This window comes from Bufo bufo, chromosome 6, assembly GCF_905171765.1.
Source record: "Bufo bufo chromosome 6, aBufBuf1.1, whole genome shotgun sequence".
Taxonomy (NCBI): domain Eukaryota; kingdom Metazoa; phylum Chordata; class Amphibia; order Anura; family Bufonidae; genus Bufo; species Bufo bufo.
Window position 1 is genome coordinate 62,960,949 of NC_053394.1, and position 14,615 is coordinate 62,975,563.

The 14,615-nt window shown below is 43.7% G+C and overlaps 1 protein-coding gene across 2 annotated transcripts in view; it reads left to right on the forward strand.

Moving 5' to 3' along the window:
• The window catches only part of CEP55 (centrosomal protein 55), a 48,302-nt gene that overhangs the window by 29,010 nt on the left and 4,677 nt on the right, over positions 1 to 14,615 (forward strand). For both annotated transcript variants that reach the window (XM_040435547.1, XM_040435548.1), the window contains 2 exons: positions 10,032 to 10,176; positions 11,260 to 11,570. In XM_040435547.1, the coding sequence (XP_040291481.1) occupies positions 10,032 to 10,176; positions 11,260 to 11,570 (456 nt within the window). The remainder of the gene's footprint in view (positions 1 to 10,031; positions 10,177 to 11,259; positions 11,571 to 14,615) is intronic.

Here is a 14,615-nt window from a genome sequence, read left to right on the forward strand (position 1 = left end):
TTCCACCCCAAAGAGTTGACGACTTAGTGCACATCTCCCTCACCTTAGCAGCAACTATCTCCTATTCACCACAACTATATCTGCAGAGCTTGAACATAGGGGGCAATGTGTGGATGGACTAATGTAAGCGAACTACCTGGAGTTGTCTGCAAAAACTGATTAAATGGAATAGGTGACTCTGCTCCTCCACACAGACGTGCACCGCACACTTGTCTGACACTACATCAGTAGCTGTCAAGACGCATTCACAACGACTTCTAAGCTAATAAGCAACATTGGAGTGAACAACAATTGTTTAAAACAATCAACTGCCCCCCAACATGTGTTTACATGTGAAAAATGAAGGAGAGAGTGTATTGGCTAAAGGGTGGACGTCTAGAGGCCATTCTACATCCATTTTTAGGTGTGTTATACATGATATTACCTTCATACAGGATCAGTAAACATTTCTTAATCTGCTGTATTTGTGGGAACTGTCGACTATATGTCGAAACCAAAGTGGGTAAGTTGGGACTATCTCTCTTTCTAGTAGCTCCAGCATTATTAATACTCCTAGTATTGGCTTTGAACAATAGGTCCTGACTAGATTCGTTTGTCGCTATGCCAATGGCCCTCGATAACATCCACTGTGAATATTCTCTGTTGGAGCCACGGTTACAGATAATTTGGCGCTCTCTCTGGAACGCAGCATCTGTATTGCAATTCCTGCGAGCTTGAATGAATTCCCCAACAGGAATAGCCTTAAAGGGGTTATCCCATCATAATGATTAGGATAAAATTTATCCCCACTTACCTCATTCTCATTTGGTCTCCCCTGGTTACGTCCACTGCTCTTCTCCGGAATCCCTGTGGCCGCGCTTGCGCAGAAGACTCCTCCTTTTCTCCCGGCCGGGCCGTTCGCTGTCCTGAATGCGTATGTGCGATGGTGACTTCTTCCCGGTCAGAATAGTACAGAGCCGCAAATGCGCACGCCGGCTCTGTACTATACTGAACAGGAATAGGTCACCATGCGTGGCGGCGTGAGTGTTCAGTTCAGCGCACGGCGCAGCTGGGAGAAGACTTCAATCAAGATGAAGCCCGCCCCCAGCCAGAATCCAGGAAGTGAACGGCGCGCTGGCAGCAGGTAAGTATAAATAGGCGAAGTGGGATAACCCCTTTAATAGTGTGTAGGGGATGATGACTATTTGCTCTCAAAATCGTTTTACCCATAATTTTTTTGTGATAGGTTTCGGTTAAAATTTAATTGGTTGAGATAACCTGTAAGTCTAAGATCCAAAAAACTGATGTTATGCGGGTTGTAAGGACAGGTAAAACGCAGATTATATGGATTGTTGTTAAAATACTGCTTGAAATCGGGTATGGCAGATACATCGCCGCTCCAAAAAAGGAGCAAATCATCGATGTATCTGCCATGTCACTGTATCTGCTGGTATGCAATACATGGATCAAATATACAGGCTTTACTAGGTGCGGTAGCCACCCTTGTAAAATATCATGTGCTGGTAACAAAGACATTTCATAATGCGGATCACTGTCACCTTCCCCATTCAATGTATGTTGGTAGCTCATCCAGAAAATTCAAGATTAGGATATTAGAGCACCTTAATTATATAACTAATCCCTCAGAAATTTATGTTTCCAAGCAAAACATTTTATACAAATACGTAATCGCAGTTATTTTCGTGCTTTTGCGATCGAGAAGGTGACAGCTCCTCCTAGAGGTGGTGACCAGAAGACGACCATTCTCTTGAGAGAAGCTTACTGGATTTTCAGACTGAACACCGGGCATCCCACAGGTTTAAATCTGAGGAAGGAACTCATGCACTTTTACCAATGAATGAGCATCTGCCCATTGGATTGGTTTTCTTGTTATGAGCTGTGTTTTTGCCATTATTAATTTTAGGATTACACTTTTTACCAGGGATAGTATCTTCCCTCTGCTTTTTGTCCTTACTTAACTCAATGACCCGATCCATGTTGTGCCATGTTTAGAGGTTTTTTTTTTCTCTAGATATTACGATTGAATCTAATGTAATGACATATGTATATCTATACTTATCTATGTTTTTTATCGGGCTTGAATTTTCTATTCACATGTGTATCATATGACAGGCTGATGAGTGCCCTGCCTGTGGTCAGGTGTCCGATTCTCCCACCTTCTCACTTCCGTATGAAGGAGGGGTTCAGACCTTAAATTTCACAATATTGATGCTCATCGTGGTTACGATTAAGAACTGTTTGTTCGAAATGCGTCAACTTCCATAAGGTGAATGGATTTGCCCCGATGTGTTATACGGTTACCTTAAATAAAGACAAAGAAACAACGCAACTTTATTAGAGTGCTGGAACCATTTTTTCTGTGTTACCACGTGTTCCGAGCACGTGGGGAATCTAATCAAGGTGAGCTGGAAATAACACTACATATGGATATAGGAGGAGTGATCAGACGATCTCATGTTTAAAGTTTCCTACAGTAAGTGTGAAAAAGTGAAAAAAAAGATTTAAAAAAGATATAAATTCAAATCACCCTACATTTTGTTATTTTAAAGAAATAATTATTTTAAAAAACATTTTTATGTAGTAAAACGCAAGAAAAAGTATAACCTTGTGGTATCGTTGCAATTGTACTGACCCGCAGAACGAAGTTAACATATCAGTTTTATCACAGGGAACACTGTAAAAACCAAACCCATAAAACGGTGATTGAATGGTTTCGTTTTGTTTTTTCAATTCTACCACATTTGGAATTTTTTCCTGCTTCCCACTGTGATACTAAATGGTGCCGTTAGAAAGTACAACTTGTCCTGGAAAAAACAAACCTTCATATGGCTATATGAATGGAAAAGTATAAAGTTCTGGTTTAGGAAGGCAGGGAGTAACTGGAAACCGCCGAGTCAGGTAGGAGTTAAAGGGCTTGGCTAGTGTGTTAAATTTCAACCACGTCCTGTCCTCCGCCACTCTGTTCCCGCTGCCTACATTGGTCTTCCTGTCCCCGTCTGTACACTTCCAGATGGACGGGGTCATGTGTGCTGCTGCAGTCAATGACTGGCCTCAGTGGTGATGTGTCCCAGAGCAGCACATCAATACTGGGTCACATGCTGCTTGGGGACAGGCCACCGATGAGTACAGTCATTGAATACATGAAGTCAAAATTTTTATAAACGTGTATTATTTTTTTCAAAAGTATTGCTAAACAGAAGGGAAGCGCGGGGGGAGGGGGAGAAGGTATGATTTTTTTTTAAAAAAAGTACAAAAACATACATAAGAAACATTGGTTATGTAGCATCCAGACAGTTCAAGACTTGTAGAATAGTAAGGCATGGGAAGAATGCAACTACTTATTTGGACCCTCGGTCTGCCTAGTGCAAAGAAACACACCTAGGTAGAAAAAAAACTAGCTAAGGAATCGGCGCTGTGTGATTTATTTTATTCCATTACTCTATGCAATCATAGTCTCCGAATCAAATTAAACAATGAAATTCTGACTTCCCACAGCCTCCACTAGGGGGAGTGTACTGAAGACAAATTTATACGGATCCCATTCAGCTCTATATTGAGACCAGGTTTATGAATGTTGTGATCATTCGTGGGAATTTCATTCCATAAATCCGAGCCATAAACTACTTTTCAATCGAAAGTGTATTTTCATCACTTACTCTAGCTCCCATTCCTCCTTGGATATTTTTTTTATTTTACCTCATTTGCAGTTTTCTTTTATCCCCCATGTATGAATCAAACTTCTCGGTTTGTCATGTGACTGCTCTCCCATCAGGTCTTAGGGCAGTGAGATGTGTCCTGACATCAGCAGATCACGTTACACTAACCACGTCCCTTGTTCTTACCAGTAATGCTTCCTACGAGGCTCCAATGCAGGACGTAACCTACAGCAACTGAATATGTAAACGCTTTGCCCCGGCGTGCAATGGTAAGATAACTTTAGAACAAAGGCGCCAAACTCTGCATTTATGCCGTATCAACACCTGACCTCATTTGCAGTCAATGGGGATCCGGCGGTGAAATAGTGGATCTGGCAGGCTGCTCTGTGCCCAAACAGCCTGCCGAATCTCCATACGGAGATGTGAACGTAGTCTTAGGCAGTTTTGTGATAAGTGATAGAACAGAGATCTTTGTTCCAACTTTTCGTTCTTACTGGTGTAAATTGATTTGTAAGTTATGACTTGTATCTGTCTGTGCACATATGGTGACTGCATGTTCTCTACTGTGTTTGGAACACTTTATTCATGTACAGAGCCTGTTATCGGTGGGTGCCCGGGATAGCACTCGTACAGTTTTTCTCAGCTATCATACTTTTTCTATGCCATCACTTGTAAGCATCAGCTGATGTGAAATGGATCATTCGCACCCTCACTCATTTTATCCTATCTAGACTAGGGTTGTAGCGGTTATTGATATATCGATACCCAATCGATACTTTTTGTACCGGGATTTGACATTTACTGAACATGTAAAATATTCAATTGAACGTATACCTACCTCTATGCTGCATGCTGTACATGAGGCATGAGTATACAATTTGATAAAAAAGCATAGGCCCACTCACCACGACAAGGTTGCCTCTTTCAATGGGACCCTATTCTAAATTTGGCGCAGCGCTGCACGGCGACCACTGACTTGCAGCACCGCACCAGCAGCCAAACGGCGCCTTCGCTGTCTGCCAAAGCCACCCTGGCAGACATTTACTGATACTAGACCGCGCTACTGCGCAGCCTAATATTGGAGAACATGGCGCATGCTGCTCTCAGCGCGTGCCATGCTCTCCTCAGCAGCACAGCAGAGGAGTCGCTCCCTCCAACCCTGTGCCGCCGTTGCCGCCAATAAGATTGTTCTGGAGCTCCATTGGACCGTGAAAGTCAAGTGAGCGTGTGGACACAAGGCGCAAGGTCACAACCAGGTGTTGAATATATAGATAAGGTTTTTGGGAGACAACGCGTTTCGGGGTACTACGGACCCCTTTATCAAGTCTAAAAGGGAGTATAAGTGAAAATAATAAAAATGTTTTTGTGGTAATAAAACCAGAGTGAAAGTTGCAACAAACCAAATTTGTAGTGGTGCTCACATAGAAGACATAATAAATAAGAATAAAAAAATGGACAGCAAAAAAAAAAACGGTAAAAAAATACTAATACTAAAATATATAATATATATACACAAATCTATATAAAAGTAATAAAAATGTGTGCCGCAGGCCAAATGTAGGTGAACAGTCCATGAATACATACATTAAGTTCATACATAATATAAAAAGCTAGATAATCTCAATAAAAGTGTGTGCTTCATTGGAGCAATACAGAATTCTAAACAGCTGTTGAATCAATAAATAAATAATTAAATAAATAGATGTTTGACTAAACAACTGTAAGCGCCCTCCATAAAAAGCCTGGTCCCTCTGGTGATAGTAGGGACTCGAGGACTAATTAGGATCAAGAAACACGATATATGTATGTAATGGGGGGGGGGGGGGGTTATACTTGTGTATGCCTATTAAAGTATGTACACTAATGCACTAATAGCGGCATACACTAAACAATGTCTGAAGAATTATGTGTGGGTATAGGAATGAATAGTAATGATGAATTGGAGCCAACAGAAGGAAGGGATTGTTGAAAAAGATATTGCTGGGAGGAAAGATTGAGATGGGGATGAACAACTGAATCAAACAAGCAGAGCACGATACCTTGGTAGCAGCAGAGGAAAGGATGCAGAGCCCGGCCGTTAACTGTCGGCACGTGGGGCGTCTGATTCGCTGTGCGCTTAGAGACTTGACAAAGGTGTCCGTAGTACCCCGAAACGCATTGTCTCCCAATAAACCTTATCTATATATTCAACACCTGGTTGTGTCCACACACTCACTTGACTTTCACGGTCCAGTGGAGCTCCAGTACAATTGATTATCCAGTCGGCGGTCTGGCCCCCGCCAAAGGAGTCTTCGGACGGAATCAGCAGCAACAACCAGTAACCTGTAATTTCTCCAGCTGGCCTTCATTGGAGTTGCACCCAAGACTGGTGCAACCTAAACGGGTGAGCATAATTCACTCGCCCATGTTTGAAGGACACCATATATCTGACATGCTCTCCCTATGAGTGCCTTTCTCTCCTTGTGGCCATCACTTGCCAATAAGAAGAGAGGGGTGGAGGAGGGGAGGGGCTGTGGCCACTGGGACACCAATGATAACTCACCCATTATTACAAATACAGGAGGCAGGTGCCTGTGGCAGAATCACATAGCCGGCACCCGCCTCCTGTATTTGTATTGAAAGGTTATTTATCTTCATTGGTGGCGCAGTGCGCCCCCTTCCCTCCCAACTTCCCCCAGTACTAAAACATTTGTGGCACAGTGTGCCCCCAACCCCCCCAGTATTAAAGTCATTGGTGGCAGTGGCCATAAGGTCCCCTCCCCTCTTCCTCATTGGTGGTGCAGTGGCAGCTTCTGATCGGAGCCCCAGCAGTGAAATCCTGGGGCTCCGATCGGTTACCATGATAGCCAGGACGCTACTGAAGCCCTCCATGGTAATCTCCCTGCTGCTGTGTGTACTAGGCACAGGGCAGCAGGGAGAGTGTGAAGTCCTATTCATCTTGATAGAGCTTTATTAGGGTGAATAGGACAAGGGATGAAAAGATACCAGGTTCAAGGGGGGCTAATACTCATTAAATAAAAAAAATAAAAATAAAAGTTTAAATAACAAACGCCAAAATATTAAGTTTAAATCTCCCCTTTTCCCAATTTTACATATGAAATATATAAAACAATAAATAAACATATTAATAAAAACCGTGCGATTTCCCCATTTATTTTGTCACCTTGTCATCCCCCCCCCCCCCCCCCCCCCCCCCCCCCAACCCAAAAAAAGGGATCTATTCGATTATGGGGCGGACGTTCCATAAAATGCAGAATGCACGCTGCTTTTTTGGTGTGTTTTTTTTTTTTTTTGCGTGATCTCGAATAGTATCGCAGTACTTTTTTATGGTGTCAGAATTTTGGTATCGCAACAACCCTAATCTAGACTATGCCAGGGTATTTACTCTAATTGTGCTATTATAATGCACTCTCCCTTAATCCATTAGCAGGAGCCGTTCCGTTCTCTGCTCATATTTCTGCACACAGAACAGATGCTCTGCACAAACACTAAATGTCAATGAGAAGTGCCAATAATCGGTTATCACCAGGCATTAAGTCATTTGACGCCGAATTACCATAGAAGTTGTATCACTGTTTTGTTTGCTTCTATTCCCAGCAATATAAAGACTGGAGATAAGCCGTCCAGCTGTTACGTGCGCAGTCGTTACTCGCTAATGGGTGGATAATTTTAAAGCGTCGATACCCTGCTAGTTTCTGTGATTGTAAAAGATGCTAAGGCCTCGGACACGTGATGAGAAGAAACCTTACAATACTAAGCCCAAGCTGTGTGCACCCCCCTTCAGGTTTCAGCGGGTGTCCTACCTATATGGAAATACTCTACCTAGACAATGCATCTAGGTGAGAACGCCTATGCATCTGCTCAGCCTGATGGAGTAGGTCATACAGAATACAAAAGACAAAATAAACTCCAAATCTGTGTATCTAATCAGAGGCACCATATGCTGTGTTATCACCGTATCATAGCCCTGAGGTAGTATGATGCAGCAATATGGGTGCAAGAATAAGCCTAAGGCCTCATGCACACGGCCGAGAGCGGTTCGTGGTAACACAGCCTGGATTCCTGGTGAGAGCAGGAGCGCACGGCGTCATTGGTTGCTATGATGCCGTGCGCTTCATGCCGCCGTTGCACTACAGTAAAACGCCGTGCGCTCCTGCTCTCAACAGGTATCCAGGCCGTGTTACCACAGACCGCTCTTGGCCGCGCAACACGGCCATGTGCATCAGGCCTAAGGGTCCATTCACATGTCCGTGTGTGTTTTGTGGATCCGCAAAACACAGACATCGGCGATGTGTGTTCCGCAATTGCGGACAAGAATAGGATATGTTCTATTTTTTTCGGGATTGGAATTGCGGACCTGGAAGTGCGGCTCCGCAATTCCGGATCCGGGCAGCACATCGTGCTGCCCCAAAGAAATGAATGGGTCCGCAATTCCGGAACGAAATTGCGGACGTGTGAATGGACCCTAAAGGTGATGTACACATGCAGCAGGGGCTGAATATATAAAATCAGTACAGAATCCTTTTTTACAAATTCTCTTAGAGTTCATAGTTGTTTTTTTTCCCCCTTGTAACTGCAATAGTCCTCTGTGGACAGAGCTTTGGTTTGTAATAGGGGCCATCTCTCTAGCAGACCCGACTGGAACAGCCATTCTTTTAAATGGCCACAAGGAAAAGCTGCATAACAGATGAGTCTTTGCTCTGCAATATAGATAAACATCTGGGTTACAGAAGCCGTACTTGTGGTGATCAGACCACTGCACTGGCTTCTTTAATTTCTCTGTTTTGTTTTTGCTTAAGAAGCCAAATGAAAACCTGTAATTTAAAGGATTGAGTTTCCAAACCTTAAATTTGACTATACGTGACACGTGTTTATTCTGCATTCCTGGTTCCCTCCATTCTGGTCCTTGCAAGAAGGCCACTACTGTCTTAGACTTCTCCATGTAGAGTCCTATAGAAAAGTCTTAGATATGCCTTGCACCTTTACTGCCCTCGAATTGACTGGAGTTGATGCTGTGCTCATACTGATCGTGTATTTCTTCAAGTAGCACTACTCAATACTGAATAAATCGTATATACACTCCTTGGCAGATTGAGATTAATAATAGGAATGTTCTGCTACACTGAATGCACTTTGGCACGCAAATCCTCAAGAACCACTGCTGGCAGCTGCCTTCACAATTGACGACCAATGACGTTCATGGTGTGCTCCATGGACGATTAGTTTGGAGACACTGCAGGCCATGGCAGCATGTTTCCGCTACGGTGCTCACAGTCGCACGGGCAAGATGCAACCTGGTGTTGTCCTATTGAAAAATAAATGTTGGGACACTTTGGAGGAATGACTCTACCACCGGTTTTGTGACCAAATCAATGTAACGTCGAGCTGTTAGTGTACCTGAAATGAAGACTACAGGGGTTCAGCTACCGTACATTATGCCACACCACAATCCCAGGAGTAGGAGCGGTGTAATGTTCCCTTGTGAAGGCCTTTTCATGCCCACTTGGTCTACAGACCAATCTCCAGCTATCATTGCATCCGAGACAAAAGCATGTTATATCACTGAAAGATTGACCTCCATTCCGGTCTCCATTGCAGTCTTGCTTTGCATCATGTACCTCTGAGATTGGGGAAGTGGGGTCAATGGAACACCTATAGCAGATGCCATCTGATGGTTTGTGTAGACACTTTTTGCTATCTGTTATGTACAATGGTCGTGGATCCACTGTGCCAACCAAATGGTTTGACTCTGAGTTATGCTGGCAGTCCCGTAGTATTCACCTTTTAACTCCTATAGAGGGATCTGGATTTCGCTGCAGGGAAGCTACAAGGCTGCTACCTCTTGGAATAATCCTGTTGTGGTTGACTGCTGACCCACAGGAGCTATCTTCAGTGTAAAGAAGGACAGAAGTCCTGGAAGTGATGATATGGCCCCCACTGAGCCAAGATCTCAACAGAATTGAATCTGTCTGGGATTACATGAAGAGACAGAAGGATTTGAGCAAGCCTTCATCTGCAGATCTGTGGTTAGTTCTCCAAAATGTTTTGAACAACCCTCCGGCAGAGTTCCTTCAAAAACTGTCTGAAAGTGTACCTAGAAGAATTGATGCTGTTTTGAAGGCAAAGGGTGGTCACACCAAATATTGATTGGATTTAGATTTCTATTTTGTTAATTACCCTTTGCATTTTGTTAATTGATAAAAATAAACTAATCCGATTTCTATTTTCGAAAAAAAAATCTTACTTTGCTGCAAATGTTTGCAGTGTGTGTATAGATATATAGATGTATGGTGTATAATATAATATTTGTGCAGCATCATTTGTACTGCTAGTATAATTTTAGTACTATTTGGCATTCCTGTCCATGTTATGTAGGCCCTGGTAAAGAATCGGCAGTGGTTGGTGTATGACCAGCAACGAGAGGCCTACGTACAGGGGTTAATGGCTCGCATTGTTGATCTGGAGCGACAAGTGGTGAATGCCAAACAATCCCAACAAGCAACAGAGAGTAACTCCGATGGTAAGGTGATGCAGTCTTTATTTTTGTTATACTCTCTCTTTGGACTGTAGCTGATAATATAAATGCATATTTTATAACATCTCTATTAGGATCTGTTCACCTGATTTTGAAGCATGCCTACTCTTTCAAGTGACTTTTGAGGATAAGCTGGTGTGTGTACATTAGGAATAACCGTATCTGGCCATTGTTATATGTATCCTGCATTTATCACCCCCCTCTGCAGGCTCTAGCCCTAATTTACAGTTCCACCTGAGATATTAGATGGAGAGTAGCTGTTATGTCTCCCATACACTGCATGTGGAGGAAACGGGAGATTCTGCTTCTTAATTAACTTTTACTTGGGACCAGCAGCACCACCATACAGGACATTATAGAGTAATACTGAACAGTATTCATGTGAATAAGGCACTATTTCTGCAACAGTCTTTCTACTTTTCTCACACTCTTGCTCTTTTTCATCTACCCCCTCTGCATAGAGTTCTAGAGGTAGCATGTAATTTAATCCCTCAGTGAGCTGACAGTCTGTCTTGGGGGACCGAGACTGATTTAGCAGAGAATTCATAATGAGTGAATGGTTTAGGATGGAGCAGGGAAAAATTAAAGGAGCCTGATAAGTGGAGACAGAGACATTTGATCAACTATATTACAAAGTTTCTTATATTCACCTGTACTATTCATTGATACCAATTTTTCCTAAAAGGGTAGAGCCGCTTTGAAAATTCCTGTCTGGATATATACTTTTCTACAAACTTTTTTACATGCAGGAACAGCACTACACTTGTCCACAGGTTGTGTGTGGTATTGCAGCTCCGCTCCATTCACTACAACAAAGCCGAAATGTGATACCACACACAACCCATGGACAGATGTGGTGCTGTTTCTTGAAGAAGGCAACCATGTTCTTCTAATCCTGCACAACTCTTTTAACTTGCTGATAGCCATGACACTGCTGTTTATTGGTGAAGTGCTCATGGCACGAAACCCAAAATATCATCCAGTATTTTTCTTATTACATCGTATCGTTGCGTTACATCCTCGGCCCTTTCCTTTCTATTGTAATGTTTTTATTATTGTTAAATTCAGCAAAAGAAGATAAACAGAAATATTACGACCGGCTAATGCTTGCTGCAAAAAAAGATCTTGAAGGGGAAAGGCAAATAACCTCCCAGCTAAATTCTGAACTTTCTGAGCTGAGATTGAAGTACGAGGAGAAGAAGAAAGAGCTTGAAAATGTATCCGCTACCTTAAAATCCCTCCGAGAAAGTGAGAAGGGGCAGCGGGAGGATGAGAGGAGGCGGTTTAAGGAAAAAATGCGGCAGTTAAAATATGAAGTTGATTTGTATCTTGAGAAGTACGAAGAGGAAAAGAAAAAAAACTTGGATCTTTCAAATCAGGTATCATTTGTTTTCTCCACTACAGAAATGGACATAGCTGATCGTTGGGGGTTGGAGTATCAGAACCTTACTGATCAGATATTGCTGGCCTTATGTGGATGGTCCAGCAGTAGTAAAGTCCTGGAGAACCCCTTTAAGCATTGTATGGTTGTCTCTGCATAGTTGATACTGATGTCTTGACCACTATTTTTGCAGTGCACTTTTACAGAGGATCTACCCATTCTCATGACATGTTTATTTTAGTAAAAATTTACATTGCCCCTAAAAAAAATTGCAAAACGACTTTTCTTAGAACTTTGTTGTGCTGTTCCTTTGTTTATTCATCTTGGAAATGTATAAAAATATAGACAAATACAGTAGATGTTGTGAATGTGTGAGTAAATTGACAAACGGATGTTACCTTTACCCTTTTCAGGGGCATCCCTACACACTGTCCAATCTGTGCAGATTGACAGGGAGAATAGTGACATGTTTTGAATGTATTCATATTTTTCCCCAGAGGAATAACAAAGGAATTGCAGTATGCAACGTTCTAAAATAATTTGATAAATAATTATTTTATTAGAAATTAAAATATTTCCTAAAATGTCAGGAGAGCGGACATTCATTTTAATTGTCTAGGTTAGGCTGGGTTTGCATTTCCGGTAGGCTGCTCTGACAGAGGAGACCACTACTGGAATTACCGTATGAGACAAAGCCAGACGCTGCCAGATGCCCATTCCTTATAATGGGATCTGGTGCCACACGCCGCTACTCTTATTCATTTAAATCCCTCCTCTTTCTGGGCTTAAGAGTCCAGTGGGCGGTCCTATGTGTAGATTGTCAGATTGCACTGCATTTTCAATGGAATGAGTTTCCTATAAAGAAGACTTATCAGAAAGTAGGATGTAATCATCAAAGTTCTGCATTTGGCAATGTAAATCCGCACATAACACTAAAGCAGGGATGGCCAACCTGCGTCTCTCCATCTGCTGTAAAACTACAACTCCCACCATGCCCTGTTGTAGGCTGATGGCTGTAGGCAGTGTGGGCCTGCTGGGAGTTGTAGTTTTGCAACAGCTCGAGAGCCTCAGGTTGGCCTTTGCGGCACTAAAGCCTCAGCCTTTAGGCCTTTAACCCCTTAACGCAGAACGCCGTGCATGTACGGCGGGGGATGCATTGCCAGAATGCATTCCGCTGTACATGCACGGCGGGCTGATTGGGTGGGCAACGGAGCGGTGCACACCCGATCACTGCAGGGGTCCGGCAGTCCCTGATAGCCGGGCCCCTGCTTTACAGCGATGCCGGCAGATTTACCCCTTCTATGCCACGGTCCGCGCTGACCGCAACATAGAAGTGGTTTGCGGCGGGTGAGTGAGTGCATCGAGTCCCCGCGCTGCTGTGGCGGGGACTCTATTTGTGACAAGGCAGCCCGATTCCGTGCAGAGGCTGCCCAATGCCCTGAACGGCATCGGGACCTGCCTTCTATGGGTGCCGAGGAGATCTCCTTATAAATAAATGTCCTCCCACATACTGGCCGAACGGCGCCGCCCCCTCCCCACCACGTCATTTAATTTATTCATTGCACCATCATGCTTCCTCCTCTCTTAGCCTACGGCGCCGCCCCCTCCAATTACGTCACATGTATTCATAGCACCGGCCCTCCCTTCCTCCTCTCCTGTCCTCAGAAATCCCGCGCAGGCGCAGTATCGGTGAGTGCCTGCGCCTGCACGATTCTCCTGTTCCAGAGGGCAACAGCCTCAATATTGTCACTGGGCATGCGCCGAGCCCAGTGACATAATCCGAGCGCTGTTGCCTTTGAGACAGGAGAGGAGAAAGGGAGGGCCCGGTGCTATGAATACATGTGACGTAATGGGAGGGGGCGGCGCCGTAGGCTAAGAGAGGAAAAAGCACGATGCTGCTGACGTGGTAGGGAGGGGGCGGCGCCGTTCGGCCAGTATGTGGGAGGACATTTATTTATGAGGAGGCGTGCTGGGCTTGGAAGAAATGCGGACTAGGCACTAAAGAGGGCGTTACTGGGCACCAGAGCAGAGTAATAACGCCCCTCTGGGCACCTTGGAACCTCATTTACATATCAAAAAAATTGCTTTTTTATAAGAATGAAAAGTTGAATAAAAGAAAGACACATGTAGGTAAGAAGGTTCTTTATTGCACATTGCTATTTTAATGGTTTAATAGGGTCAAAATAGGTGACAGATTCCCTTTAAATCATGTTTACGATTCAATCCTTCTGGAACTCGAGAACCCATGCGAAAGATCCAATAGGACTCCCTATTTAGGAGCTTTCGCTTGTAGTCACCATCTCTTGCAGAAGGATTAACTCTTTCTAGGGCCTGAACCTGGAAACCTGCGGTATCACCTTGGTGAGAAACCGCGAAGTGTAGACTAGCTGCTGAAACATTCCTCACTCTGGTGTATGGGATGTCTGAAAGATGTTTGCAAATTCTTACTTTGAGGCTGTTGGTTGTGCATCCAACATATTGCAAGCTGCATATAGAGCAGGTGATGCAGTACACCACATAGTCCGTGTTGCAATTCACATATTGTTTGTTATTAAAAGTGTTATGAGTGGCTGTGGAAAAAATATTAGAGCCCGTTTTTATGTAATTGCAACACGTGCAAATGCGGTGGCCGCATTTAAATGTACCCTTATGCCTCAACCAAGCACTTTTTTCTTCTTTTGTACTTGTGTCACTGTCAGTAAGGCTACTTTCACACTAGCGTTCGGAGCGGATCCGTCTGATGTTTCATCAGACGTATCCGCTCCGATAATGCAGACGTTCGCATCCGTTCAGAACGGATGCGTCTGCATTAAAACTTAGAAAATTTTCTAAGTGTGAAAGTTGTCTGAGCGGATCCGTTCAGACTTTACATTGAAAGTCAATGGGGAACGGATCCGCTTGAAGATTGAGCCATATGGTGTCATCTTCAAGCGGATCCGTCCCCATTGACTTCCATTATAAGTCTGGACGGATCCGCTCGCCTCCGCACGGCCAGGCGGACACCCGAACGCTGCAAGCAGCGTTCAGGTGTCCGCTCACTGAG